The sequence below is a fragment of the Melitaea cinxia genome, chromosome 17 (assembly GCF_905220565.1).
Source record: "Melitaea cinxia chromosome 17, ilMelCinx1.1, whole genome shotgun sequence".
NCBI lineage: Eukaryota > Metazoa > Arthropoda > Insecta > Lepidoptera > Nymphalidae > Melitaea > Melitaea cinxia.
The window spans coordinates 1,475,590-1,489,796 of NC_059410.1; the positions used below are offsets into that span (position 1 = coordinate 1,475,590).

Sequence of the window (14,207 nt, forward strand, 5' to 3'; positions counted from 1 at the left end):
CAAAACGTTCTAAGGAACAATCTGATCCACACTTAGCATTCATTTATTAAAATTATATATTGAACTATTTATCAAATGCGTGAATTGATCTCAGACATACCAAAATAGACTGTGCGTGTATATGTATAAGGTTGATATTGCAATATACAAAAAATTGTGTACATCGCATCGTCCGATAAAAGTAATGTTCTGTTGTAAAAACCTTACCCATGTACATGTGCACTCGTCAGAGCTCTGCACGAGAGTGAGGCGTGCGCGGGGGGAGCGGGGCGCGTGCGCGGGGAGGGGCGAACAGCTGAGCGGGTATATTGACAGCACTCCGCACGTTGCCGACCAGTTAGTAGGTTCTCTGTCACCGCCGAGTGTTCACGTACCCCACACGATCGCGATTATGCCCCTCGATAACTGAGCGGTCTCGTCCCGCTGAAATTATGACTTATGGACTGATCGTCGGGGAACAAGACAGCGGCAGATCATTAGTTATAGAACGAAAATTAATAATAGTTTCCAGATATTGGGAAGTCTTCGGCGATAAGTCCGCCGTGAGGCTCCCGCGTCGGAACGCAAAGAAGCCACTTTTTGGACTGCTATAAACTTTTCTGTACTTGAACAAATTAGTCTTTAGTGTTAAGTGCAATAGGTGAACTGTGTTTGTGTTGTTTAGGGGGATATTTTTTTGGATTAGCACAATGGTACCCCAACAAATATCGGATGTGAGGTCCCTGACGCCTACATCGAGCGGCGTCCCCGTGTTTGGGTCGCAACTGGTCGACAAAAATTCATCAACGCCTTACACCGATGCCACACAGGTAAGAGAATAGCTAAAAAATTATTTGAATCAGTGTAAGTGCTTAAAATAAAAATAAAGGACAAAAAAAAAACAAAAAAAAAAACGAAAACGGATAAAATAGAAAAAATAAAAATAATACCTTAAAAAAATTGTCGAGTGAAAAAATAAAATAAAATGCAAAAAAAAAATCTTAATTTAAAACTGTAAAAATTAAATAGTAACTAATCAAAAAATTCAACTGAAAATCGAATAAAAAATAACAATAAAATAATTTGAAACATCCCTAAATTAAAACGAAGTTTAATAGAACTTTGAAACGTTGCCGAACTTCCGTAAACGCTACCTCCTGATTAAATTACCGTTGAAAATTCAATTTTGAACTTTCTAATTTCGAATGATTACGATCAGTCGATATATTTCTTTTAAATTTTTTTATTTTTCTAAATAAACAATCGAATAAAAACAATAAGAAAAATTAAAAATAATAATAATAATAATAATGCGTAAATAAATTTTATCGCCAGGAAAGCGTTGTAATGACTTAAAGAAATTAGTAAACATGTTTTTCAACGCTATCATATTGAGAAATCAAAATAACAAGATCATAAATATCAATTTGGAAGTTGCAAATATTTAATAAATATTTTTTTCCGTACCCTGTAAAAATACTATAAAATATATAAAATATTTTTTTTAAATAATATTACGTAGTTTAGAATAGATTGATTACAAAAATTATATTTACAATTAAATAATTAATATAAGTCAAACGAACTAATATATGTAATTATAAAAACGCTATAATATCAAAACAACTGATGGTAAATTAAAATTTAGTCCACATTAAAAAGTAATAAAAGTTATAATATTAAAGTAAATGAAAAAATAAGCCAAGATTAGTATCAGATGTCCTATGGCGAATGAATTAAAAACTTTTTCAAAGCTAACGCGGTTATTAGCCGTACAGAAATTAATTTTTTTTCCAACTGGGTCGCTAATGAAGAAAAATTATTATAAAACATGCAACTTGTGAGCCTAAAAGGGTAAATCGGATTTCCCTGGCCGATAAAAAAAATGATTCATTTCTAAGTCTAGACTGTAAAAATGTATGCATTATTTAAAAAAATAAGTGTAAGTTACGTATGTGTTCAGAATTAGTTTACGTAAAAGATGATAATGAATGCAAATAATCAAATCTAACAAAAAAAAAAAATTGTTAAAAATAGTTACACTATTGAAAACTTCAAAAATATAAATTAACATTCTTTTGTATATACATCAAAAATTTCTATATAAGGAAACGGCGAAATAAATTTAATTAAAAACTTCAATTTCAATATTTAATTAAGACTAAAAAAAAAATCTTTTAAAATAAAATCGATGTCAAGTAAAAACGGAATAACTATAAAACCTCACAAATTAGTTTATTACCAGCAAAATCAACATAAATAATCTTAAAAACACTGAAAGCTTAAATTAAATCGCGTGATCGAATACGATAAAAAAAAAAATAAACTTTTAAATTTTAAGCAAGTTTTTTTACTAAACTCGTGCAAAGGTAATCAACCGTATTTGTTTATAATAAATTAGATAAAAATCAGGAAATTATTAAAAACGCTAGTATAAAATATACAGGGAAATAAATATAAATATAAAGTAATTTAAAAACACCAAATTAGCTTTATTTAGCTACCTTCATGTGTTTCTTTAGCTAAAGCATAATATTTGTTTATTTAGTGACAAAAATTGTATAGGTACAGTATATACATGTGTTTGAATTATTGGAATAATATTAGCTGAACGTTTTAATAAATCTCTTTCGAAATATAATTAAAGGATTTGGACCAAATAGATAAGGCATATTAATTTGCAAGATGAAGAAATTGAAAGAATTGTGCAACAGTACCTACATGATTCAAGTCACGTAGATGATATTCTAATCAAAAAATATGAACACAAATCTATGAATACATTGTAAAACAAACTTAATAATTCTAAAATAAAAAAGAGGTGTAACAAATTTAGTGCTCGTAAAACACAAGGATTTAAAACCTATGATGATTAAGTGTTCGATATTTTTTTTTTAACCGACTTCCAAAAAAGGAGGAGGTTCTCAATTCGACTGTATTTTTTTTTTTTTTTTTTTTTTTTTTTATGTATGTTACATCAGAACTTTTGACCGGGTAGACCGATTTCGACAAATTTTGTTTTAATCGAAAGGTGGTGTGTGCCAATTGGTCCCATTTAAATTTATTTGAGATCTAACTACTACTTTTCGAGTTATATCTAATAATGCGTTTTTACTTGACGCTTTTTTCGCCGACCTACGTTGTATTATACCGCATAACTTTCTACTGGATGTACCGATTTTGATAATTCTTTTTTTGTTAGAAAGGGGATATCTCTAGTTTGGTACCGTGATAAGAAAACCAGGATCTGATGATGGGGTCCCGGAGAAATCGAGGGAAACTCTCGAAAATCCGTAATAACTTTTTACTGGGTGTACCGATTTTGATAATTTTTAATTTAATCGAAAGCTGATGTTTATCATGTGGTCACATATAAATTTTATCGAGATCTGATAACTACTTTTTGAGTAATCTTTGATAACGCGTAGTTGCTTGACTATTTTTTCGTCGATCTACGTTGTATTACTTGTCGATGTAATTGAAGTCGGTTTTTTTTTTCGTTTGCGGGCAAACACAATTATGAAAGACTCGATTCGATATGAAGGCTGTAAACGTTAGCCGATGATACCATCCGTTGCTAAAGTAATCGACTCTAAGAATTATATAAAAACACTGTAAATCTACCGTGAGCGAAATCTTCACGTTCTACAAACGATTGGTCATATATATTCAAATAGGAAAATATATAAATATAGCAGAAGACGTGAACGTTTAATATTTCGAGAAATTAGATATAAAAACAAAATAAGACGTATTAAAATTGAATGACGTAGATGTATGTGCGTAAAAAAAAAACTCGACGAGAACCGTCGACGACTCGTTATATATTTCGCATTATCGCATTAAACACACGCGATAGATACGATACGATGATACTATAAGTCAAAACAATCGATATTATGACTGAAAAAAATGAGATACGATTTTATTGCCGAGTCGGGGATCGAACGAAATATCCGTAAAATGCGCCGGCGAACCCGAGAGTGCATTAACATTTCAATGTCAACTCGTAATATTTTTAGTCATCCTCTCGGCGTGTGTGAGTGGCCTTTCGCGTACTGTCGGTGAGTTCATGCGAGTACAGCGTCTGTGTGTATAATGCGTTCGCTACTAGGAAATGTTAATCTCAGGTCATTCGCGCCAGCAATTTTACCGAGAATATTAAAGGGAAATGAATTTTCGTACGATCTTCTCTACTTCCAATTTTTCGCTTTTTTTTTAACCATCGAAGCGATCGGATGCCTGATGCTCGAGACGTTTTTACCGGTAATCGAAAATTTCCGTTCCTGCGCATAGCACTCGAATTAATTACCGCTAAAGCATCATCTGAAACAAAATAATCTTTAAATCGTATTAAGTACAGGGTTAACTCTGTATCTTAAAAAGTAACGTTATAAGGTTTCAATGGCGTTTTTCATTTCTTTTTTTACAAATAAATGATTCATTTGGCATTGTAATAAACAATTTGTACGGGGCCTTTGACCTGTAACAATTCAATAGCATATAAAATATTTTGAAGGAACGCGAAACGTGCTTGTAACATAAGGAAACGATTTATCAGGATTGTGTTATTGTACTGTAAAAGATTGCATTACAATGGTACAGATAATTAACACTATTTCATTAGTCACGAGATGATATTATATGTAAAGAACTGATTGTTATCGTTATTCAATAGGGCATTACGATTGAGAAATGACCTAAGTGTTCTCATTTATTTATTTTTTATTAGAAGGGATAATTTATGTCGTGATGAAAAAAAACTTCAAAAAAGTTTTATTGCGTTGCTCCATCCAAAGACCCTCGTTTGTACTGTCTCTAAAGTATTTCTATACTAAATTTTCGTGCTCGAATTCTCCGTTTGTATAGCTCAGTAGACCACTTTACAAAAAATACTAAAAGGGCGGAGTTTCGGACGGTAATCCGAACGTCGAACAGACTTGTGTTGACTGTGTTTTTGTTGTATTTTTTATTCCGACATGTAGCGAAGTCGAGTATGGCAACAGATCTATTTCCAAGGTTGCAACGCTCCTCGGCTCCATTTATTACTGGAATTGTGATTGTAACGTTCTCCTAACCGATTGTTAGATCAAAGATTGACTGAAAAACTCGCTTCGCCCGCTTTTAATTTACTTCAAACACTTCCTTGAAATAAAAGGCACTGCGCGACCGAAGTTAACTTTTTCTTCGTGCCTGTCTACTATAATGCTGAATACAACTTCCACTCACGAAAGGCTAGGTCTCGGTATTTAGGGAATTCTCATTAGGTTTGCTTTCAGTTTTTAGTTTCGTCTGAACTTCGACGATAACATCGGGCCGAACTTTCTGGCTATACTTAGTCGGATTTAATGAACTGATTTAAAAGATTACTAATTAAAAGTTCCCTTAAGTGATATTACGGCGACATTTGAAGAAAAACAAATTCTAACAAACACTAAATTGAATATTGAAACAATAAATTCAACGTTTAAGCCTGCCCGCTTTCAAAATCAATTTTGTGTGAATCCTTTACTCAAGTTTATCTTTTAAGTAAGCAAATTTATGTACCCTAATGCGCTCTTGGTAGCACTGGAAATCAACGTTTGATTGTAAAATACGTAGCCATGTCGGCAAATGCAATTTGCTCTACACTTGTGGGTGGTGTTTTAATGGTGCCATTATACTGGAGAATGGCGTTTGTTGCACAAGAATTATCTTCGTGTATGGAGAGACATTACCTGGGAGTTTGTTTGATATTAAAATTTTAATACATTCGACCGTTGACATTTATGTACCGTCGAGTTTATCTACGGCCGAGTTATTTTATTGTTACCGAGACTTAATTGCTTTTTATAAGTGACTAATGATGGCAGATATAAAGAGGCCTGTCCATTAAATATTTCATGTTTTTTTTTCGTGACAGCGCAAAAATGTCTTCATCGCTTCTGTCGTAAATTGTTAAATATACGAAACTGAAGTAGGATATTGTACCAAAATATCAACTCGAGAAATTCGACTCGTGACATGTGAAAACAGAAAGTCCAGCAAATAGCAATAAATTCAACGCCACGTTGACGCCAACTGAAAATCGCTACGACCAACTTCTAGGTGAAACACCAAAACTCAGTCATATATCTTTCAATTCCGCATAAGCTTTAGTTCGCTATTTGATTGTAAACACACCGGACTTTAGCAAATTAAGTTTAAATTCATCCGTACAACCTATTTACGTTGTTTTCACAAACTGCCATAAATCTGTATTATTGGAACGAGAAACAACAGTGGCAACGCTCCTTAAAATTCTCAACGTAACATTTTTTATACTTACCGAGTGACAAATTTTTTATGTAGCCTTATTAATTCGAAATGTTTCATCATTAAGTATGTCTTATCATTTAAACGGCAAACGAGAACAATGTTAAAATTATAAATAGATGTTTATCGTTAAATCATTTCTAATATTATCGATCCTATACAATTACTGATTGAAGCAAAACAAATCTCTCCATCATTTGTACAAATGCACGCACGAGTAATAACAGAATACACACCCATCGTAATTCAAAGCACCGCAATTATAATTTATATTTTAACAACTCTAAACTTGTAAAACAAAGTTTTATGACTATACGCAAATGTTATTGATAATATAATTGACGTTGTAAATTAGGGATCGCTTTAGCAACTTGGTTGCTTTGGATTGTGAAGTGGAATGTCTTTACAGCTACGATTGTTCGAACTACGAGTATAAACGGAATGAGGGCATCAGACACTCGAATAAGCTAAAACTTAATACCTCGTTGTTTACTCGCGTAATCCAAACGACTGGTACAGTCTTACGCCATTAAGCGATTGCTATTATTGCTGAACGTGTAAGTTTGGGAGAAATCCCGAGTGAGTGAGAAATATTTTCGAGTCTGCTAAATTGTTATAGATTTTCGTTTTTATTTTCGTTTCCTTTCTCGTATACTATAACAACTTCAGCAAGAATTGTGTTTTCATTTCACTCTGGATGATTACGTTTCTCATTCTATATATTGCTGTATATTTAATATTGTTACATAATTATACTTTTACAACTTCACCTATAATAAATTTTCAGGCTCGGTTGATTAAATGTTCACAACGCCAACTTTATTGTACAAGTTTGATTGGAAAGTAGAGGAAGTTTGTGAGGATAAATCCCATATTAACACAGTTTTCAATCTCTTCGCTGTTAACAATACTTTTGACAGTACAAATATGTTCATGTTTGAAACTTCGTAAGAAGTAACTGATGAAGACTTAAGAATGTTCGCGGAGAGTAACGCTTTTATCATTGGAATATATCGTAATTGAAGTAAATGAAGTTAAACGTCTTTTATAATATACTCAACAATTTAAACGTTGTCATTTTTATAGTTGTATAATAAAAAGTGAATACTGAATTTTTTTCACATGACTGGTAATAATGTCTGTATTAAACTGAGTCCGACATTTGTTGTGTCATTAAAGTTACTTCGAACTTTTCAAAATAAAATGTCGACCTATCTATAAAACTTGAAGGTTAAATGCGTTCACTATGAAATTATGTTACGTTTTAAATTATTATTCGTTCAATATTACTTTATATCCTTTAATCAAGGTACACTTAAATGTTTACTGCTAAATTCCCTTTATTAACTTTAAGAAAAGTCGGTTTTGTAATTAACAGAGATGAACAATCATCGGTGATTACCCATTTTCGTTTAATTCAGCGAGACGGTACATCGAAAATCATAAAGTTTACGACTCTGCCAAATTGCAGGACGCTCGTCCCCTACTTTCGAAAAAGAAATTTCTTAAAACTAGAATCTCTCCGCTGCCAGTTATTTCACTTTATGACTCCTTCCTTATCAGCTGTCTCGGTTTATAGCGTAATTAATTCGCTTATACGCCTTGCTGAGAATGCAATTTTTTATATCTACTTAAGTCGAGTACGCTTGCTTAAATTCTACATTAACTCGTATTCCACCGTTTGTCTTATATTAATCTTATAACAGGGTCTTAAAATACCTTCCGAGGAAATTATCAAGTAATTTTAGAAGTCTATTATGTATTATAAAGGCGTGATAACTTGCTATACATTTTATGAATATTATCAATCAATGATTCCTATTTTTTTATTGTTGCAAGACGTAGCGTTTTAAATTAATACAATTACATGTGCTCGCTTAACTATTGCATTGTAATTCTTATTAGTTAGTAATACAGCTTACTCTGGCACAGACATGCTATTGCCAACCGTATTATCGACAATGACCTTTAGAACTTTTATTTCGTTCAGTCGGAACCGGTTTTCGATCTAAGCCGAGACCTGTTTTCGTGTTGCTATACCGAAGTGATTTTATGTTTCTCAAGCAACCGTATTATTAAATTTAACTAGGCACATTTAAATTTCACCAAGTACAACGATATTGTCTTCGAACATTGTTTTAGATATAGAGCTATTAAGACCCTCTTGAGAGTTATAAATTTTAAAAAAGAAAGCATCCCAAGTACCGAATTCAAGTAATGAAATAAACGTGACTAAAATTTAAATTGAAGCAGCGAAGTAAAAAAAGGCGCTCTAAAAGATTATAATCGGGCCGTGAACCCTACGTTGCTTTAAGAAAATCCTCTAACTTTTCTTGTCCCACAACTTTTTCTACTGATATTCACTCGCTGCGGTAATCGTGTTAGCCGTTTAACTTGTGGACAGCTTCTTTTATACAATTAGCTTCTTATTGAATTGGAAAAAAAGTTGCGTTTAGTCAAGTTTATCCAGTGAAAGGTTTAGCGGAAACTTTTGTTCATTTTCCCTGAGTAATTTAATCAAAGGACTGAGATATTTTCTCAACGTTTCTTGGATACCAGCGTGGAAACTTTACCAAAATGATGTCAAAATTTTCAATAAATTATTTCTTATTTTCTTTACAATTTTGTTACTTCCAGATAAAGTAGAGTAACTTACTATAAATTGATTATAAAAATACTTATTAATAATTTTTAATCTAACTGCAGTCCAGCAAAGAAAAAACAGGTATTTTTAGCGGTAAAAGTTAAACAAATAAGTCAATACAAATTACTTTGCACCCAGCTGCATTGGCGTGTTGGGAGCTAGGCATTCCTGCCTAACTTAAAATTTAAACACATTGCAAGTGCAAAAAACCCGGACGGAATCCCCGGAAGTCTGGCCCCGTATACATTTCACTAACTCTTAAATTACTTCTCGCTGACTTTAAAGTAATTTATTTATTGCTTTCTTAGAAAAGATAAGTACTTATTAATTTTCAAAAACCGACTGTTTTAAAATCTTATATCTATCATAATGTTTATACTCTGTTTGCTTTAAATCCCTTGAATCATATCGCTATAAATTGAAATCCATTTTTAATTTCCGCTTTCATGGCTTCATTTAAGACGATTTATTCAGGATAAAGGGACAGAAGATACAAATTTAATTAAACAAGGAAAGAGTCTAAAGGAACCCTAAAATCGGCATAAACTACGGCATTTGGATGATTTACATCGCGAGTAGCGTGACTCCAAGAACGAAGCAAATCCCCTGGATGCCAGCGAAATTAATCACCCGCCTCAAAGTTCCCCTTTCCGACGGAGTTCAGTCCAAATTCCCTTCCTTACAAACCAGCCAGTTTTTTTAATGCATTAAGTAGATAAGCTTTGGCTCTAAAGATTTTATATTTTAAGTAAAATTTTGGGTGTGAGTTAGTTTTTTTTTTTAGACCTGATAATTTATAGCATTACTAAGTCTAACATTAATAAAAATCTTCAAATTACTTTCCATGATGTTAAAGTTAAACAGATTCAATTACTAGCATTCCAATTTTGATCCATATTTTATATCTTTGATTAGAATAAGATAATCAGTTAAAATATACAAATTCGAAGATCAGACCTTAACAAAATTTAATACCCTTTCGCTTTTGGTACGAACTTATAAAAAAGCTAACGTTTGTGACATTAATAGTTGAAATAATTGATTTTTTATAATATTTATATAAACGTAATATATGTTATTGCAAAAATTAAACTATCAAACCATTTAGTTCGTTAAAATAAGAGAAAATTAAACTCAATATACTGATGCTCTTGATACTTTATAGCTTTCTAATAATTGTAGTTGCTGCATACCATTCAATACCAATAATGTTCTGATTATCCACACCATTAAATTTAAGTAACGGACCTTCGATGGGAACTTCCTTTACAAGACTATAAAATGCCCATCAAAATCGGCGGCTCAATTCTAAAGTTATGTCTGGACATATAAAAACAAAATTGGTAGTATCCTTTTAACAAGTTTGGCTGTTAAATCTCTTTAAGTACTGTCAGTTGTTATTGTTACGTGTTAGGGTTCGAAGGATTTGGAGAGAAAGACCTGCTGACTCTTTTCAAGACTTTATTCACTAGCACTAGGTCCAACACAAAGCACTAGGTTCAAACACTAAGCACTAATTTCAAACACTAAGCACTCACGATGTCCTCAGTCGTAGGATTCGCTGGTACCACTCTTGATCACTAGATTTCACTCTTGAAGTCGCCTCGAAGATCGCTCAAACTGAACTGCACTCGCTCGCCTACCTGCGGCTATTTATATCGGCCGACGCGAGGCCCAGACCATTCTGGAAAGTTCGCGCATGTGCCCGGTTTTCGAGACTATACTTCTATAAAGTTCCACAGTAGTTCCTCTAACGCCATCTGGTATTGAGTAGAGAGTTTTATGCGGTCTCTGTCTTTGCGTGGTTTTAATGGTTGCCGCTAGATGGCGCTAGTTTCTTTGAGTGTCCTTAACACTACTCCCCTCTTAGAGATGCTCGTCCCGAGCATCGTTGTTACTGCCATGGTATCGCGCCAGACGGTCTATGTGTACCACTTTGAATGTCCCTCTTGGTTGCTTTTGAATCCTGTAAGTCACATCATTCAGTCGGGTAACCACTTTGTATGGACCGTCCCACTTGGTCTGCAACTTTGGCGATTTCCCTTTCCGGCGGGTTGGGTTATGCAGCCACACCAGTGACCCTTCCTTGAAGCCGCTCGTGTTCGATTTCCGGTCGTATCTGGTTTTCATGTTCTCGCTTGAATGTAACCCATTTTCCCGAACCAAGGCGTGTATATAGCGCATTTTTTCCCTTAAATCGCTGACATAGTCTTGTACGGTATTTGGTCCCTCCGGTGCCCCTCCAGTCAATAGGTCTACTGGTATTCGTAATTCTCTACCGTAATTGACATACGCCGGGGTAGCTTTTATGCTCTCATGCTCGGCTGTTCGGTACGACAGAAGGAAGAGCGGTATATACTTGTCCCAATCTTTTTGTTTGTCGTCTACCAATTTCGCCAAATGCCTCTCAAGGGTCTGGTTAAATCTCTCAACCATTCCATCAGACTGTGGATGGTACGCGGTGGTCCTCGTCTTATGAATGCCCAAAATTCTGCATACTTCCTGGAATACTTGCGATTCGAAGTTCCTGCCCTGATCGGAATGGATTTCTAGAGGCACGCCAAAGCGACATATCACTTCTTCGACTAACTTAGTAGCGACTGTTGTAGCTTCTTGGTTTGGTATGGCGAACACTTCGGGCCATTTGGTGAAGTAGTCCATGACGACCATAAAATACTTGTTTCCCGATTCCGTTACAGGAAATGGCCCCGCTACGTCAACTGCAATTCGTTCCCACGGTGCACCGACGTTATACAACCGCAGATTCCCACGGCTCCTGGTCTGTGGTCCTTTTACGGTAGCGCAAGTAGTACATTTGCGGCACCAATCCTGTACATCATCTCGACAATGCAACCAGTAGAATCGTTCTCGCACTTTTGTTAACGTCCTCTTGACACCTAGATGACCTCCTGATACGCCATCATGTATTTCACGGAGAACATCTGGTACTCTCGTTCTTGGGACAATTATCTGAAGGTGGAACTCTCTGCCGTTAGTCTTCTCCCATTTCCGGTAGAGTATTCCGTTTTGAAGTATCAGACTGTCCCATTGAGCCCAGTACGCCTTAGTGACAGCGCCAGTGGGTGCAACCTCACTCCAGATTGGTTTTACGTCACCCCGTTTCTTCCATGTGATGATGTGCCGAAGGTCGTCATCTCTTTCTTGAGCTTCCCTCATGGCATCACTCTCCCAGATACCCAAAGGACTTGTTCTTGTTAGCTTTAATGTTACTTCATTAGATTCTTGCTTAACACAATGTTTGCAGTCCTCCGAACACGGCCTTCGTGAGAGTGCATCGGCATTCCCATGCATCTTTCCGCTGCGGTGTTCCACCTTGAAGTCGTACTCCTGAAGCTGCTCAATCCATCGAGCTACTTGACCTTCTGGGTTCTTGAATTGCAGTAGCCACTTCAAGGCTGCGTGATCAGTTCGCAGTAAGAACTGTCTGCCGATGAGATACTTGTTGAAATGTTGTAGCGTCTTTACAACAGCCAAGAGTTCTCTTCTTGTCACACAGTAGTTTCTCTCTGGCTTGGATAAAGATTTGCTGAAATATGCAATAACTACTTCTCGTTCACCCTGTTTTTGAGATAACACCCCTCCAATGGCCGTGTTGCTTGCATCCGTGTCGACTATAAATCGACCTTCGGTTTGTGGATATCCCAGGATTGGTGTTTCACACAGATGTTTTTTCAGTTTCTGAAAAGAATCTTCACAAGTCCCATCCCAACTAAATTGTCGTTTATCTTCTGTCAGCCGATGTAGTGGCTTGGCTATCTCTGAGAATCCCTTAACAAAACGCCTGTAGTATGAGCACAGTCCGAGGAATGCCCGCACTTCGGTTTTGTCCTTAGGGGTAGGCCATTTTTGGACTGCTTCCAGTTTCTCCGGGTCTGTCTGGATTCCATCACTGGAGATAACATGGCCGAGATAACTGACCTTATTCCTGAATAATCGACACTTTTTCGGGTTTAACTTTAATTTGGCCCCCTCTATTTTAGCGAAAACTCGCTCCAAGTTTTGCAAATGGTCCTCGAAGTCACGGCCGACAATGATGACGTCATCCAAGTAGACTAAGCAAGCCTCTCCAACTAAGCCTGCCAGTACACACTCCATGAGTCGCTCGAATGTGGCAGGTGCATTGCACAATCCGAAGGGCATGACTTTAAATTGCCATAAACCTTTACCGGTCGAGAAAGCTGTCTTCTCCTTGTCTTTTGGATAAATTTCTACCTGCCAGTATCCAGATTTTAGATCTAGGGTTGAGAACCATTTCATGCCACTCAAGGTATCCAAAGTGTCGTCGATTCGAGGTAACGGGTAACTGTCCTTCTTAGAGACATCATTGAGACGCCTATAGTCCACACAAAATCTCGTGCTACCATCTTTCTTTTTCACTAATACAACAGGTGAGCACCACGGACTTGCAGACGGTTCAATAATCTTATTCCTTCTCATGTCCTCCAAAAGGCCTTCAACTTCTTTTTCCTTTGCGATTGGTATCCGTCTTGCTCGTTGACGAATTGGTCTCTCGCTTCCGGTATCTATCCTGTGCTGGACCACCGACGTTCTTCCAAGGTCCCCTTCGTGACTGGAGAAGATATTCGCGTAGCGCTGTAAAAACTTCTTGGCTTTCATGCTCTGCGAATAAGTAAGATTACTCTTGCAGTCATCGAGTAGCTCAGTCACTAATTCGTAGTTGTTGCTCTTTGCCAAGTCTGCGCCTGTCATCGAACTACACTTTTTCATCCAGACAACTTCTTCACATTTTCCAATGACGTCACCTTTGTTCAAGCAGATCTCGCGATTATCAAGGTTCAAAACCTTGACCACAGCGTTACTGCTTCCACTAACAAGGGTTCTCGCCGTCAGCAGTTTTTGCGCCGATGTCTTGGTAGGTGTGTCTTCGATCAACACGCATCTGTTTGACTTTTTCTTTCCAGTTGTCGGTAGTTTCACCAACACCCGAGCTTCCGCTCTTCCAGGTATAATGACTTTCTTTACACATGCCACTTTCCCGCAAGCACCACCAAGAATGAAGATTTCTTCTTCACCACACTTGAAAACTCCGTCAGTGACATTAATTCTGCAGTTGTGTTTCTTCATAAAATCCAAACCCAAGATGCAATCATCCATAATCTCAGCCACGATAACGTTATGAGAGTATGAGGACCCCCCTACATATATCGTAACTGACATTTCTCCCAGGACGGGTATTGGCTGACCGGAGGCCGTAAGAAGCCGACAGTTAATTCTCCTCTTGTGTCCCCTTGCGGCTTTTACCAGCTTT

General features: G+C 36.1%; 1 protein-coding gene across 1 annotated transcript in view; it reads left to right on the forward strand.

Moving 5' to 3' along the window:
- Nucleotides 1-291: 291 nt before the first annotated feature.
- Nucleotides 292-14,207, forward strand: part of LOC123661361 (transcription factor sem-2-like) — a 78,371-nt gene continuing 64,455 nt past the window's right edge. The window contains exon 1 of the mRNA XM_045596330.1: nt 292-809. Coding sequence (XP_045452286.1) covers nt 690-809 — 120 coding nt within the window. The 5' untranslated portion in view covers nt 292-689. The remainder of the gene's footprint in view (nt 810-14,207) is intronic.